This window comes from Drosophila grimshawi, unplaced genomic scaffold (genome assembly GCF_018153295.1).
Source record: "Drosophila grimshawi isolate 15287-2541.00 unplaced genomic scaffold, ASM1815329v1 contig_1006, whole genome shotgun sequence".
Classification (NCBI taxonomy): domain Eukaryota; kingdom Metazoa; phylum Arthropoda; class Insecta; order Diptera; family Drosophilidae; genus Drosophila; species Drosophila grimshawi.
In genome coordinates this window covers 2,408,860-2,422,862 of record NW_025062489.1, presented here as the reverse complement: position 1 = coordinate 2,422,862, position 14,003 = coordinate 2,408,860, and the positions used below count along the sequence as shown (strand labels likewise).

The window sequence follows — 14,003 nt, the reverse complement described above, 5'->3', positions numbered from 1 at the left end:
ATAGGCAACAGGCCTCGAGAGCGGCCGCAATGCTCTTTAGGGATCTGGCCCGACTGGCCAATGAACTGGGCTCGGTTAAGCACAATAGCCCCTTTCGCCGCAACACCACTTCTTTGATCTAACTTTTCAGGCTGCTGCTGCTGTTGCTGCTGACCAAATTACACATCGAAAATTGCTTCACCTTCGCTTTGGGCAAAAGAAAACAAAACAAAACAAAAAATAAGAAAAAAACAAACTAACGAACGAAATTCAAAATTGATTTTTGATTGACATGTGAAACTCAGCGGGCCAATGGCCCTAAGCAAGGCGTTGATGATGAGGCTGAGGATCGGTGGTTTGGTGGCTTGGTGGTTTGCTGGATTGGTAGATTGGTAGATCGGTGGGTCGATGGTGGTTTGGTGGCATGGCAAATGAGGTAGAGACAGCGGCAGACAGACCCTCCACAATGATTTTTTTTTGGGGTGGTGAGGGGAGGGGAGGTGAGGGGGGTAAGCTCATCTTCGTTGGGTCATTAAGTCGATTTGTGAGTGCACTCGTCGCGTGAGTGATACACGTTTGAGTCCATTGTACATCAGCTTCTGAGTACCACGAGTATATTCGTATTAACTTCATGGATACATTACGCTCACTCATGAGTGTACTCACGTTTTATTGACATTCTTCGGAATTTATCGTTAATTACTGGGTAGCATGTCTACCAGCCATGTTCATGAATGTACTCGAATACACTCGTACGTGCATGTACGTACTCATACCTAATATTTATTCGTTTTATGTGCAACGATAAAACAATGAGTGCACTCACTCGTCCTTCACAAGTGCGCTCTCATTTTGAATGTGTGCGAAATCAGTATGTGTTCATACTGATATCGGGGATCAAATATATTTCATCGGTAGATTCAATCGCTTGTTTGCAGCACTAAATCTTTTCAAATGACACGATATATATTATATAGAATTGGTTGCCAATTCACTTAAGCACTCATTGATATTCATATGTTTGAGCATGACTAAGCTCCGCTGTCCACTAAATTAACGATTTTATATCGCTTGGAAAAAATTTGAATAACGTTTTATTTACGCATAAACACAATAAAATTGGCAAGACAATGTGAATATTATGCGAATGCCTCAACGGTGGCAGCGATTTAAACCAATCTAAATGGGCCGTTGACAAAAAGGAATCAATAGCTGGATGCCATCAAATATGCCAAGTTAACGATCCAATTAGTTGTCGCATTTCAAACAGACCAATTGCAATTCATTCGAGTAGGGCTCGAGTTGGGCGCTAACCCCTACCTCTTTGGGTGGGGTTTGCTGGTGGTGGTGACTTAAGTGTGGTGTTAGCCACCACCACATCTTACAAATGATCAATTAGTGACAATACCCAAGATAGAACCTTTGCCATAAATGCTTATGCTAATTGCCCAGTCAAATGCCAGTTCATTTGGTGATTATTCAAATGGCAAAAAAAGTCGAAAAAAAGAGGAACACAGTAAAACACATGTTCGTGTCGCACTTTTCAGCTCGAATGAGTATCTATTTCAATATTGAATACGCTGCGGCCTCAACTGAGAATTGGGTATTGGGTTATATGCACTCATTTATCTTCCGAAGTGAATTAATTTATTTTTTAAAGTTTGTTTTCTTTGCCAACGACAGCACTCTACAGGTAGAGTATTTGACAATTTGTGTGAATGTGTTTCAAATTAAAAATGCAAATGTTGCCAATGAAATAATTTAATATACATGTCGAGGCAGCGAACCAGTCCACAGGAGAGGGGAGCTGCGAAAACAAAGCGCCGGAAATTTCAGTTAGTTGCGGCGTTTCTATTGACGCTATTTAAATGCAAGTCTGGCTGATTTAACTCAATAGTTTTTTTTTGTATATTATAATTAGAGTGGAAACGTTGTTGGACCAATTGCCAATTTGTTGTTTCACTGTTTTGGTCCAAAATCAATAAACTATTTTAATCGCTTCCCGATGCTAATGCGTATTTGGGTCTAAACAATGGAGCCATCGAATTCGATTTTATAAATTATTAGTTTTAAATAGTCATTAATTTGGCGCACAGCCCGCAAACGGTTTTTGTGGTTGTTGTTGTTCTTGTTGTTGTCCATAAATTACATAAATATGCAAATGCGACGATTTGTTTTGTGTGATATCCCCTCTTTCTCTGTCTCTCTCTCACTCTATCTCTTTCTCTCTCTCTAATCGGAACGTGTCTGATCTTTTGTCGAACAAGCAACCAAATTTGCACTTGTCATCCGCTGAGTTATGTACTAAATTCATCAATGACACTGACTGAAAGTGATGCCCAAATGGATGACTCTTTTTCTTTTTGCAACAATTCATCTTGGCTAAAAAGCAAAAAGAGGCCTTCACTCAAGTTACCCCTGTATATATGTATTGCGGATGTAGGATATAATATTCTGTTATATTCAATTGGCTGGCTCAGGTGCGTCGTCTCCTTTTTGGTTATTAAATGTTTAAATAAGTGTAATACTCACTGATAGGAGCCATGCGTGTTGACGCAGGTACCGCCATATTGGCAAGGATTTGATTGGCACTCCTCCACATCCTCGGAGCAGGTGTGACCCGTAAAACCAGGCGGGCAATTGCAACTGAAGCTGCTGCTACCGGCCATTGCGGAACAGGTGCCGCCATTGCGACAGGGTGAGCTGGCGCACAGATTCTGCGTCTGGCAGTGTTCGCCTGTTTGGAGTGAGATTAGAGATCGTATGAGGCATGAAGGTATGGTCGGCGGGGGGAGGGATTATATTATTTATGTATAGACAACTTACCCGTATAGCCATTGGCGCAGATGCAACTGTACTCCTGGAGCGTCTTCAGCTGGCAAGTGCCGCCATTGAAGCAGCGCGCCTGATCGCAGGCATTCGGCACAGCGATCTCACAGAGCGACTCCTCAAAGCCGAGCGGGCACAGGCACGAGATGCCAGGCCGGCCATTCCGAAAGGCCACCTGACAGGTGCCGCCATTCTGGCAACGTCCGTGGCCCGTCAAACAGGGATTCCGATGTTCACAGTAGTCGCCAACGTAGCGTGTATCGCAACTGCAATAGATACAAAACAGATTACCATATAGAAAGAGGATAGCTTGTAAGTGTGTGTGTGTGCATGATGAATACATTCATTTATCTAGTTTATGGACTAACGCCAGATCAGCATCGGCATCGGTGTTGCAGTCAGATTTGCGGCGGCTGATTTGTGTGTATCGATAAGCGCTAAAGTGTTAAACCAGCTGACAAGCTGACAAACCGACAAACTTGCCTCATTTCCGCAAGCCAGTTGCAGCAGTGGCAACAATATCGATACGAAACGCGTAAATATTCATACATAAATACATTTAGGAAGTTCTGATCTCTCTCTCTCTCTATGTACACACACATATATATATATATATATATATATATATATATATATATTTGCCATTATTTATCAACATTTCGCTGCTAGCTGCTCGCGTTTCAGCAAAACGATATGCATCCCAAATTGTTTGTAATATATTTTGGTGACTTTATGATTTGTTTATTTGGTTGCTTAATACAAAAATAAACTTGTGATTTCGAATCATAGATAAAGAAGGAGATCTCCAAAAGTTCTAGTTCATGCTTCGATCACTTAAGGTTTCAGATTGGGAAACCTAACTGAAGCTCAACAAGTTTGATATAATTTATATATGAATGGAATTGCTCAATTCAATTGTTTTTCATTATTGGTTTTACTATTTTTATTAGTCTGCTTTTTACGTCAAATGTAATAATAGAAGAAGAATCGTTCCCATTATCCCGTTAGCTGGATGGATAAGACTACAATTCTTTGGTTCTTCCTTTCTTGCAGACATATCAGATTAGGGGATCAAGTCCATTGCCAAAATAGCTCAGGGCTTACTCCCACCTGGCAGCAGATCTATCCTAGCGTGAATTACGACTGCGATAAGTTAATCGACTTAAAAAATATATCCACATCATATCTGCATGATCAATGATAGTGGCATATTAGCATAAACAAGCAAACGTTAAACTCGACACAATTGTGTGTGAAAGAGTTTGAAATTTTGGCCAAATGCTGTACAAACACAAAAAGCATTCACAAGAGCAGATCGGTCAAACATCAATGCGTGTTTGTCTCATTAAAATGGCCAACAGCAGTAACAAAAACCACAGCAACACCAACAAACGGACAACAACAACAAATTAGCAAAGTAATTGCAGTCAATGAATGCAGCGCCAGGGCGCACTTCGATTGCCGATGACAATGACGATGACGATGATGATGACAATGTTGCTGCTGTTGTTGCTGCTGTTGCTGATGATTATAAGCGAGTTGAAGCTAAAGTCGAACGACAACTTGCACATTGTTGTTTTCCCTTGAGAAAACAATTTTTATGTACGGTAATTTGTGCGCGATCTTGATTGCATATTAAATTTTCATCGAAGCCAAAGTCAAAGCCAGCTACGGCAAAGCAATGAGAAAATTACACGCATTTCAGCAATAGCAGCCAGCAACAGCAGCATCCCAACAACAACGACGAAGATAAAGATGAAGAAGAAGCAGTAGCAGAAGCCGAAGCAGAAGCAATGAATAATCATTAAGGCGACTTCTGCTTTGGCCACTGGCTTCAAAGCGAGAGAGAGAGAGAGAGAGAGATGAAAAAGGAGGAGAGGGAGAGGAAGAGCGGGGCAGACTGGATTGGGAAACGGTTTTTCTTTGGCGCTGGCACTTACCGTTACAAGTGTGTGAAAATGCTTTAGATTTAGCATTAATTTGTATCACACATAACCTCACAAAATGCCCAGCCTAACCTCACTTTCGAGTGCGATGCGATTGTGTGTGCATGTGTATGTGTGAGTGTGTGTGTGTGAGTGTGTCGATTGTTGATCGTTATCGAAGCTGTAGGCAAAACAGTTAGCAACATGCTGCTTGTTTGGCTTGAGAAATCGATGTTTAGCCCCAGCTGCTGCTGTGGCTGCTGTTGGGGCTGCTGTTGGGGCTTAAAGGCAGGTCGAAATGAAACTGAAACAAGCAACGGACAACGGACAGCGCTGCTTGCCTGCCTGCCTGCCAAACGGACTCCCATTCAAATGAGGTGTCAAGCGTTTTTCGCCGCTGCTATCGAAAAATTAATGTAATATAAATTATACACGGGCCAGTTGAGCTGCGCAAAGTTGCAGCTGAGTTGAGTTGCGTTGAGTTGGAGCTGGAGCTGGAGCTGGAGCTGAATTGAGTTCGGGTCTGTGTTTTGAGAGCTTTGCTGCTTGCTTCCCAGTTACTAACTTGTTTCAGCCTGTGTGTGTGTCTGTGTGTGTTTAGCTGGCGTTTTCAAACGAAACGCGAGTGCAGGCAAAAAAGAGCCAAGTACAAAACGAAGAAATAACTGAAAACGTGACTAGCATTGGTAAATAAACCAAAGTATCCAGCGGACAGGGTGTGTTTAAGCCTGCTAGAGATGGGCGCGTGACAGCTGTCTGACGTCACGAGTCCAGTTTCCAACTCATTCCCATGATCATCACATATTGCGGTGAGTTCATAGCAGCTGTGGTGTGTTTCGCATGTAATTACAGCAACATTTATCTGACAATGCGGTGAGTATATTTTTCAAATCAGGCAATCTATGCACAGGAACAATAGTTTTTCGGTGTGTGGTGACTTTTTTCTAATAACCTGTAACGTCACGTTCACATCAAATCACAAATCACAAATCACAAATCAACATCACGATCTTTATGATATCTGCGCCGCACACACAACAAATAACAACAAAAATGTTTGCGTTGTGTGAGAAAAATGCATTTGGCATGTTCGTTCAGTAGTCTCAATCGCTGTCGCTGGCGATTTCAATTTGCGGTCGAGAAACGCGCGAGAGAGAGGGAGAGAGGCAGAGAGAGAGAGAGAGAGAAATGTGTGTAATCATAACTTTATAAAGCTTCAGTCACAGCTTCTCACGAGCGTAACCGCAGCAGCAGCAGCAGCAGCAGCAGCGGCAGCGGCAGCGGCAGCAGCAGCCGCATCAGTCGCAGCAGCAGTAACAACTGGAGGCTATCGAATGTGCAGCAGTGCAACAGAGGTAAGTCGGTATCCATAACCAGAAGATGATTTAATGTCTTTGCCCGATGATCAGTCATCTCTGCTCTGGTCTATGGTCTCTGGTCCATGGACTATGGCTTCCACCATGCCAGCTGCAGATCTAACTCAATGTGTGCAAGTACAACGCCTAGTTAGCTGACTGCCTGCCTGCCTGCCCGCTTCCCTGTCTCTTGTTGCTGCTGCTGCTGCTGTTGTAATGCTGTCTCTTGGTATCTAATTTCTGCAGAGCAATGCAATTCACACGCTAACCGCCAACCGCCAACCGTCGCGACGCTCGGCAGCTGGCGACGTTTTCCACTGAACCAACACATATCAAGATCGACTACTACCTCCAACTACTACTACTATGTCTATGCGCATGTATATGCCGGAGAGCCTGGGGGAACTCTATTGAGAAGCTCGAGGAACTGAGGCAGTGCCGAAAAATGCTTATCGCCCAGCTAGCATCGCTGTCAATGTGCTCGAGAGCCTGCCGTCGCAACGGCTGCTGAGTCTCAGCCAAGTAGCTGCAATTAAAGGCTCGGTTCGGATCGGCTTGCTCTAGAGCCAATCGACTCCGTTCCACTCCACTCGACTCGACTTGACTTTGGCCTGGCCTGACTTGGCTCGTTGACAAAAGTGCCCAATTAAAGCATAATTTCCTTTTTATTTGGCTAAAAAGGCAAGCAATCAGGCTGATGCTGCCACAGCATGATATTGATCTTTGCGGCGAACTGTTGCTGCTGCAGCCTCCGCTATCCGACCCTTAACTGCACTGATGAGCTGCAACATTGGCCGCTGCTGCTGCAGCTTGTGTGACAAGTGCGTGCTTTGTGCAATCGTTCATCACAAGCCGAACTGCTGATCCTTTTGCATTTAGTGCATTTGCTGCATTGTTGCCAAAACAAGACAACGTCATTCATTCAGTGCCAGACAAAGATCATTCACTATACTAATCAAGCTAGCTGGGCTATCTACGCTACATGTGGTTATCAAAACAGTTGCAACACTTTGTTGTCTAATTCAGTACAATTTCCGATTCAGATTCAAATTCAGATTAGCATTCGTTCAGCTCCATAGAATCATGGGTCATCAATCAATGTCGAAACTAGGGTTCACATTTAGCTAATAATCAAAAACTGTCTCTAATCACAAAATTTTAGTTTTTTTTATATTTATTTTGTATTATTTTTTATGTATATATAAATCCAGTTCGAGAGTGCAACGAATATAATCTCATCTCTATCTATGAATTGGATCTGTATTTCACTTGCTTGTCAAGTATGAATCTGAAAAGTGAATCGTATAATGTGAAGGCTCTGTTTTCTAGCCAAAAAATGGAATATGTCACCAGAAGGTCCAACCAATGTCTCGCGAAACACATCTAAGATGCTTTTTCTTGACTTTCGCGCGGTTTGTGTTCTGTTCGGTTATGTTTTTTAAGTAGTGGTTATTGCTTTTTGTTGTTTTTTTATTTTGAGTAAACAGCGCACACTTCTCACATTACAAACATGCCATGGCTGTTGTGCATGTTTTTCACGTGAAAAGCCAACAATGTCTGTGCAGGGAATAGCGGTGCATAGCGGGGTGGACAGACGGATAGCACCAAAAACTGGGCAGGTGCAACATGCACCAGACAACAACAAAAACAACAACAATAATAACAGAAGCAGAGCTGAGTCGACTCTATTGTCGTACTATGTCAATGTGCCATTTTGAGTCACTATTCCTCTGTTGCCTCATGTCAGGCTATCTCTATCTCTTGCTCCCGCTCTTGCTCTATGTATGTCTATGTGTCTAACTCTATTTGCCTCTGCATTTCACCCCAGGCATTTATGTATATATGTATGTATGTATGTATTTATGTATGTACATATGTACTCATCGGTATTTGCTTAGCAGCTGAGTTCAGCTCTTGGCTATATGGCTATAACTTCAGCTTTGGGCAGAGCAGAGAACCGGACCCGTTTTTTTTTGTTGTTTTTTTTCCGACGACCGACAAATGCGTGACCCGACGGCTCAGCAACAAATTTTACACCAAATTTCTTTCCGCTTTGCGAGCTGTCTATCCATTCAGCCATTCATCTATCTATCCATCCATCTATCTATCCATCTACATGCCATGCCGCATTTTCAGCTGTGCGTTTTCATTTCGTTTCGTTTGCTTTTGTCTGCTGCGCATGCGCAGGTAAAAAAAAAAAAAATGAAAAGAAAAATGCATATTTTACTGGCACCGGGCTCGTCAAATGCCTTACAGGTAGTATTCGACAGCAGCAGCGACCTTTGTTTACAATACATCAATGCGTCAACACACTTGGCATGTTGCGCAACATTGTTGCCAGCTAAATAATCCCAAAGCAAGCTAGTTAATTAAAATATAAAAATGTTGCAATTATTCTGATTGTTAAGATATCAAAAGTAAACTATAAAAAACTTATCAATAATATTATTAAATATAGCTTTCAATTCTTGTTTAAAATCGATTGTGAAAGTAAAAACAAGAAGGTTTTATCCATCTAAGTATATGTGAATATATTTTTTTGTACTAATTTTAATTTCTTCAGGGAGTACCTCATTAAAATGATATATGGTTCTTGTAGCTATTCACATATTTTTGTTGCACCAATTAAAAAAAAAACACTAACTCTCGGCAACCCATTACAAAAAATGACAGAGCAGTGCAATAAACCACAAAAAAAAAATAGAGACTGCAACATGGTCATAATATGACAGGGCATGGGAATTATGGCAGCTGTCATCATCATCAGCTCACATGGAAGTCTGTCTGTCTGTCTGTCTATCTGTTTGGCTTGTTATGACATGGCCCAAAACAATGCTAGATTTATGAAATGCAATACAATGCGCCTCTGTCAGACAGCGCCGCTGAAACTTTGACTCCGCAGTTCAGAGTCATAATTAATTTTTTTGGTGTGGCGCAGTTGCAGCTCCCTTAACTACTCCACCTTCATCTCCGCCTTCTCTTGTTCGTCTCGTCTCGTCTCATGTCGTTTCGTTTCGTTCGTCGCGTGAGTCGTGAGAATGCGCAATATACGATAATTGAGTTTCAATAAAACGTTTTAATTTGACAAGAGACAGAGAGTGAGAGACTGAGCGAAAGAGAGACTGCAACGCGCAACGCTATAAAATGAAATCAAGCAACTTGAAATGAATTTAAAAAAAATATAAAAAAAACTGCGAAAAAAATCCACAACAAGGAATTTTGTACGCCAACGCCTTGGCCGCAAAAAAGGGCGCGCAAAATGAAGAGCAAAAGGGTTCGCGTATTGGTTATTCCGGTTCAGGTGTGTGTGTGTGTGTGTGTGTGTAGTGTAGCAACAATTTATGGGCATTGCTGTTGCTGTATAAGGCAAGAATGTACAATGCAAGCGGAATGCACAATAAACATTCGCTACGCTGTTGGGAATGGGCTGAAACTGAACTGCGACCAAAACTGGGGCTTGCTGGGGAGGAGTTGATTTTGCTGCTGCGGCTGTTGCTGCTGCTGCTGCTATAACAAATCAACGGCAACACAGAAAAGCAATCAAAGCAGGTTGCAAACAAGTTTAAACTCGCTACTCTGAAACTTGGGGACCTGAAGCTGCTTTGGCCCTGCTGATAAAAATCGAAGGATGCGCCACAAAATGGCCGCCAGCTGACGCTCTCTAAATGTGTCATCATCAGTAGCAGCATCAGCAGCAGCAGTATCAGTAGCAGCAGCAGCAGCAGCAGCAGCAGCTTCTCTCGACTGTCTGCTAACTGTAACTGGACCATAAAAAACTGCTGCTGCCGTGTTGAGCGAAGACGCTTAAGAGATTAGCGCGGCGATTGCTTTTGACTTTTGTGCTTGGGCATTTTCATTGTCATTTCCTTTGGTCAGCCCTGTATCTGTTTGCTTTTTAGATACAAGCGCACACACGCACACAGACACACACACACTCTCACATACACAAACAGCACCCGACTGTTTTGCTGCTGTCGTGCTTAATGATGAGTTAATTAAAGTAATTGCACACAGAGCTTGAAAATTTTTAACTTTTTGTTTGGAGGGCAAAAGAGCAGGTAAAGGTAAGCAGCAGCAAGATAAGTCAAGGCTGGGTGAGACGTGGCTAAGACGGCGGGACAGGTAAGCAGCATATAATACATATATGTATATATACACATACATAGACACACACATATATATATTTATACATATATATATATATACGGAGGCAAAGGAAAGCCAAAAAGAACATTTCAAGTGCAAAGCGTGTGAGCCGAGAGTTGAAATAAAAAGCAAAGTTGTTGTTATTCTTCTTCTGCTGCGGCTGCGCCGCTCGTCGTGTGGGGAAATGAAATTAAATGGAAATATACAAGCATGGGCATTAAGCAGTACACAAACACAAACACACACACACACACACTTCACTTTTCTCTACCTCTTGCTGGTCGGCTGTCTGGCTGTGCATGAAACAATGAACTGAGCGCTGCACAATACAAAACGAAAGACTTAGGCAACGAACTTGCCTCGAGCTTAACCCAACAAAAAACAAAACGAAAACTAAGCGAACAAAATTCTTTTCGCCCTGTTGCGGGTCAGCAATTCAGTCCAGACACATTTTGCTTTTGTGAACTGTCACTGTGTAAACCTCACTGTGATAAGCACTTTTCACAAATTGCAGGCACTACGATTGGGTTGATAATGCTGGCTTAATCCGTTAAAATGGCTGGGAAGAAATGAATGCGAATATAAACGGTTCATCCAGTTTCCAAACAAAATACAGCTTTTTAAAGTCACCAGTTGATAATTGAGATCGGTTGCTTATTTGTTATTTTATCTTCAAGCTCTTCGTCGGTGCACGGATAATTTTTCTTGCAGTCAAAAAGAGTTTTGAATTTCAACTCCAATAGCTCTAATGGAAAATGCTCTCGAAATAGTATTCGAGATACGCGTCTTTGCCTTTGATCAAAGAAAAATCGAAAATGGTTTGAGCGTACATATTTTTGGATGCTGCTCACATTAACAACAATTCCTGTTGCCAAATATTTATATGGCCAGCTAGCCAGCCGATGACTCATGAACAGCAGCATCAACATGAACATCAAGCTCATCACAGTTTGAGCTTTTTTCTTGTTTCTTTTCTCTTCTCTGGGCAGATTGTTGGAGATTGTTGATTGCTCGTACTTCAAAGCAAAGTTTTCAATATGCCGCATTTGTTGCCTAAGTCCACATTTTTTCAAAGCCGTTTTTTTTTTTTGTGGTGGGAGCTGCTTATTAACATGTCATAAACCGCAAGTAAAACACAAAAAAATGAAAAATATAAAAGGAAAAAAAGCTGGCCACACAATACAGATCGATAAATAATAGACGAAACATTTGATGGCAAGCAACAGATGATGATGAACAACAGCCAGCAGCGACTTTTATTGAGCCACAAACAAATTCATTGTTCTGGGGGACTTGCGGTCTCACTCAAGTGCATAATTGTGCGAGCGGCCATCTCTGTGGGCGATCCATGCCAACCCAAAAATGGACTCGAACATGACATTTGACATGGCTAGAGATTTTATGTTGCTGTAGAAGCAAACGGGCAAAAGAGCCAATCAAAGCGAATCAAACGTCTCGCTGACATAAACGGCTGTAAGATCTGCAAACGTCGCGGCGTCGTGTCCTGCACAGGCCATCAACTCGGGCAATCAAGTCAATTAAACAAACAACCAACAAACTCAGAGAGCTGAGCCCGAGTCGCTCTGATCGTATCGAGCTGATCGGTAAATGGCCAAAAATAAACACAGTGCTCCGTGCTCCGTTTGGCAAAATCTCGAGAAATTTGCAAAATTTGCAAAATAATCATTGAGCTCTGCACCAATTCGAAAATCAAGACAAACTGCGGTAAACGTACCCCACAGCTGCCAGCAAAGATAATAAAAACTGGAACAACAGCCAAGCATGATATGCCAAAATTTAAATACCCTTGCCTTTTAGCACAACACAACTAATTGTTTGTCAAGATATACTTCCAAAAAAATACCTTCACTCATCTGATGCCGCCTCTAAACTTTCTTTAGCAAACGGCTTATCAGCCGACTGAAAGTTGCCACAGTATTGTTTGTATACTATAATTTGTTTTTGATTTGTAATTCAAAACACATTTCGTGACAAAATGAGAATACTTTTTTTAAGGAAAGGGTATAAATACATACGCGCCAGACTGAGCGCGATCCTCTAATAGCTCAAGCTCAGCTTAGGCAACAGTTACTGTTTCCGACTCAATGGCTGACAAAGTTCAAGCGATGTTATCGCACATTCAGACAGAGGGAGACACAGAGAGACAAGCGAGAGAGAGAGAGAGAGAGAGAGAGAGAGAGAGAGTGGAAGAGATCAGTTACATATGTAAAGACTGGAATGAAGTCTGTGGCTTGATCGTGCCGTTGATGATCAGAAACAGAAACCGAGCTAGAGTTAGTCTCGGTCTGAGTTGCGCACAAGGCCCAAAAGAGACAAAGACGAGGCAATGAGGCAAAAATGTACTGCCACATGGCTTGATCATCAGCAACGATCGCCTAGTCAGTCCAGAGAAAATGTCGTAAAACCAACGACAGCAAAACAAAAAATATATATATATATAACGGTCGCATTTTTGGACTAAAAGCTTAAGCGCTTTTATGTAATTGCCTGCTAAAGATAGTGATAGCAAAATAGTCGACAAGACAACAGTTGCCGAGGAGTGGAAAAGGTAGAAGTTGCCGTGGCTACTGCAGCCAAGAGAGTTGAGAGAACAAAGTGCCCTATACAGGTTAAATAGTCAATTAATGTTCTCTTGATCACAGTTTTATGTTAAAGATCATGTGTCGAAGCAATGACAGACTCTCAAGTGAACTACTTACAACTCCAATCTACTCCATTATGCGCTCAATGAAAGCGCCCCCGATCGTGCTGTAGATCACACACACAGATCACACTGATCGCTGCTCACAGATCCCTGATCACAGCTGTGATTGTGCGAGAGTTACGTTGACAATGCAATCGATCTTTAAAACGAACTCTTTCGAGTACCGCTTGCGAGTCCATGTCGGTTACACGTACCGAGTTTTAATTATGCCATGTTCGTTGACTCGTTAAATTTTGACAGACTCCATAAAAAAAAAAAACAGAGTAAAGTAAGTGCTCGACTCGTCACAGCCATCCTCAAATCATAACTCAGTTCAAGTTATGCGTTTCGTACGTGCCATTTGTTTGAGGCCGCATTCGCATTTGATTTATGACGAAAACACCGAAAAAGACCAAAAAGTAAAATATAATAAAAAAAAATGCAATGCCACAGAATAGACAAAAAAAAAAGAGACAGCTACAACTGCCAGAGCAAAAATTAAGCGGAAAGGGCGAAAATGGCGGACAAATCAGAAAAACCCAGCAAACACACGAACCGTAGTCGTTCGTCATCATTCGCCAACATTCGCTTGTCATTTGTCGACATTCGTTCGATATTCGTTTGTCGTTCATCCATCGCAGGGAAATCTCTCTTTGTCGACTTTGCATTTTAAGAACAAAATTCAATTTCAGCTCTTTTTCAAAATTTTTGTGTCTGATTTTTCCAACATCCTTGCAGAGAAAATTATAGTTATGTCGTCAACATTGTAAGGCACTGACGATAGCGTCTGAAGTATGGAGATTCTTGATCAGTATCACTAACCTAATCGATGCGATCAGTATCACTATCCTTTACTTTGCAAACTAGTCGCTCAGTTTTTAAACGGTCTTGATAAAACTTCCTCTTTATGCCAGATCATATTACTAGGAAATATCCTATGGTCGAAATATGAGTTCTTGTAGGAACAACACTCGTTTGCCAAGTTATCCGCATAAGGCTCAACAGTTTTCATAATCCCAACATTTGGATAACAAACCATTCACAGCGGACCAATATATTCTGACG

At 41.9% G+C, this 14,003-nt stretch overlaps 1 protein-coding gene across 1 annotated transcript in view; it reads right to left on the bottom strand.

Moving 5' to 3' along the window:
• The window catches only part of LOC6564692 (neurogenic locus Notch protein), a 45,291-nt gene that overhangs the window by 15,592 nt on the left and 15,696 nt on the right, over positions 1-14,003 (bottom strand). Inside the window, exons 3-4 of the mRNA XM_043216059.1 lie at positions 2,806-3,074; positions 2,512-2,716 (exon numbers count right to left, since the gene is read on the bottom strand). Coding sequence (XP_043071994.1) covers positions 2,512-2,716; positions 2,806-3,074 — 474 coding nt within the window. The remainder of the gene's footprint in view (positions 1-2,511; positions 2,717-2,805; positions 3,075-14,003) is intronic.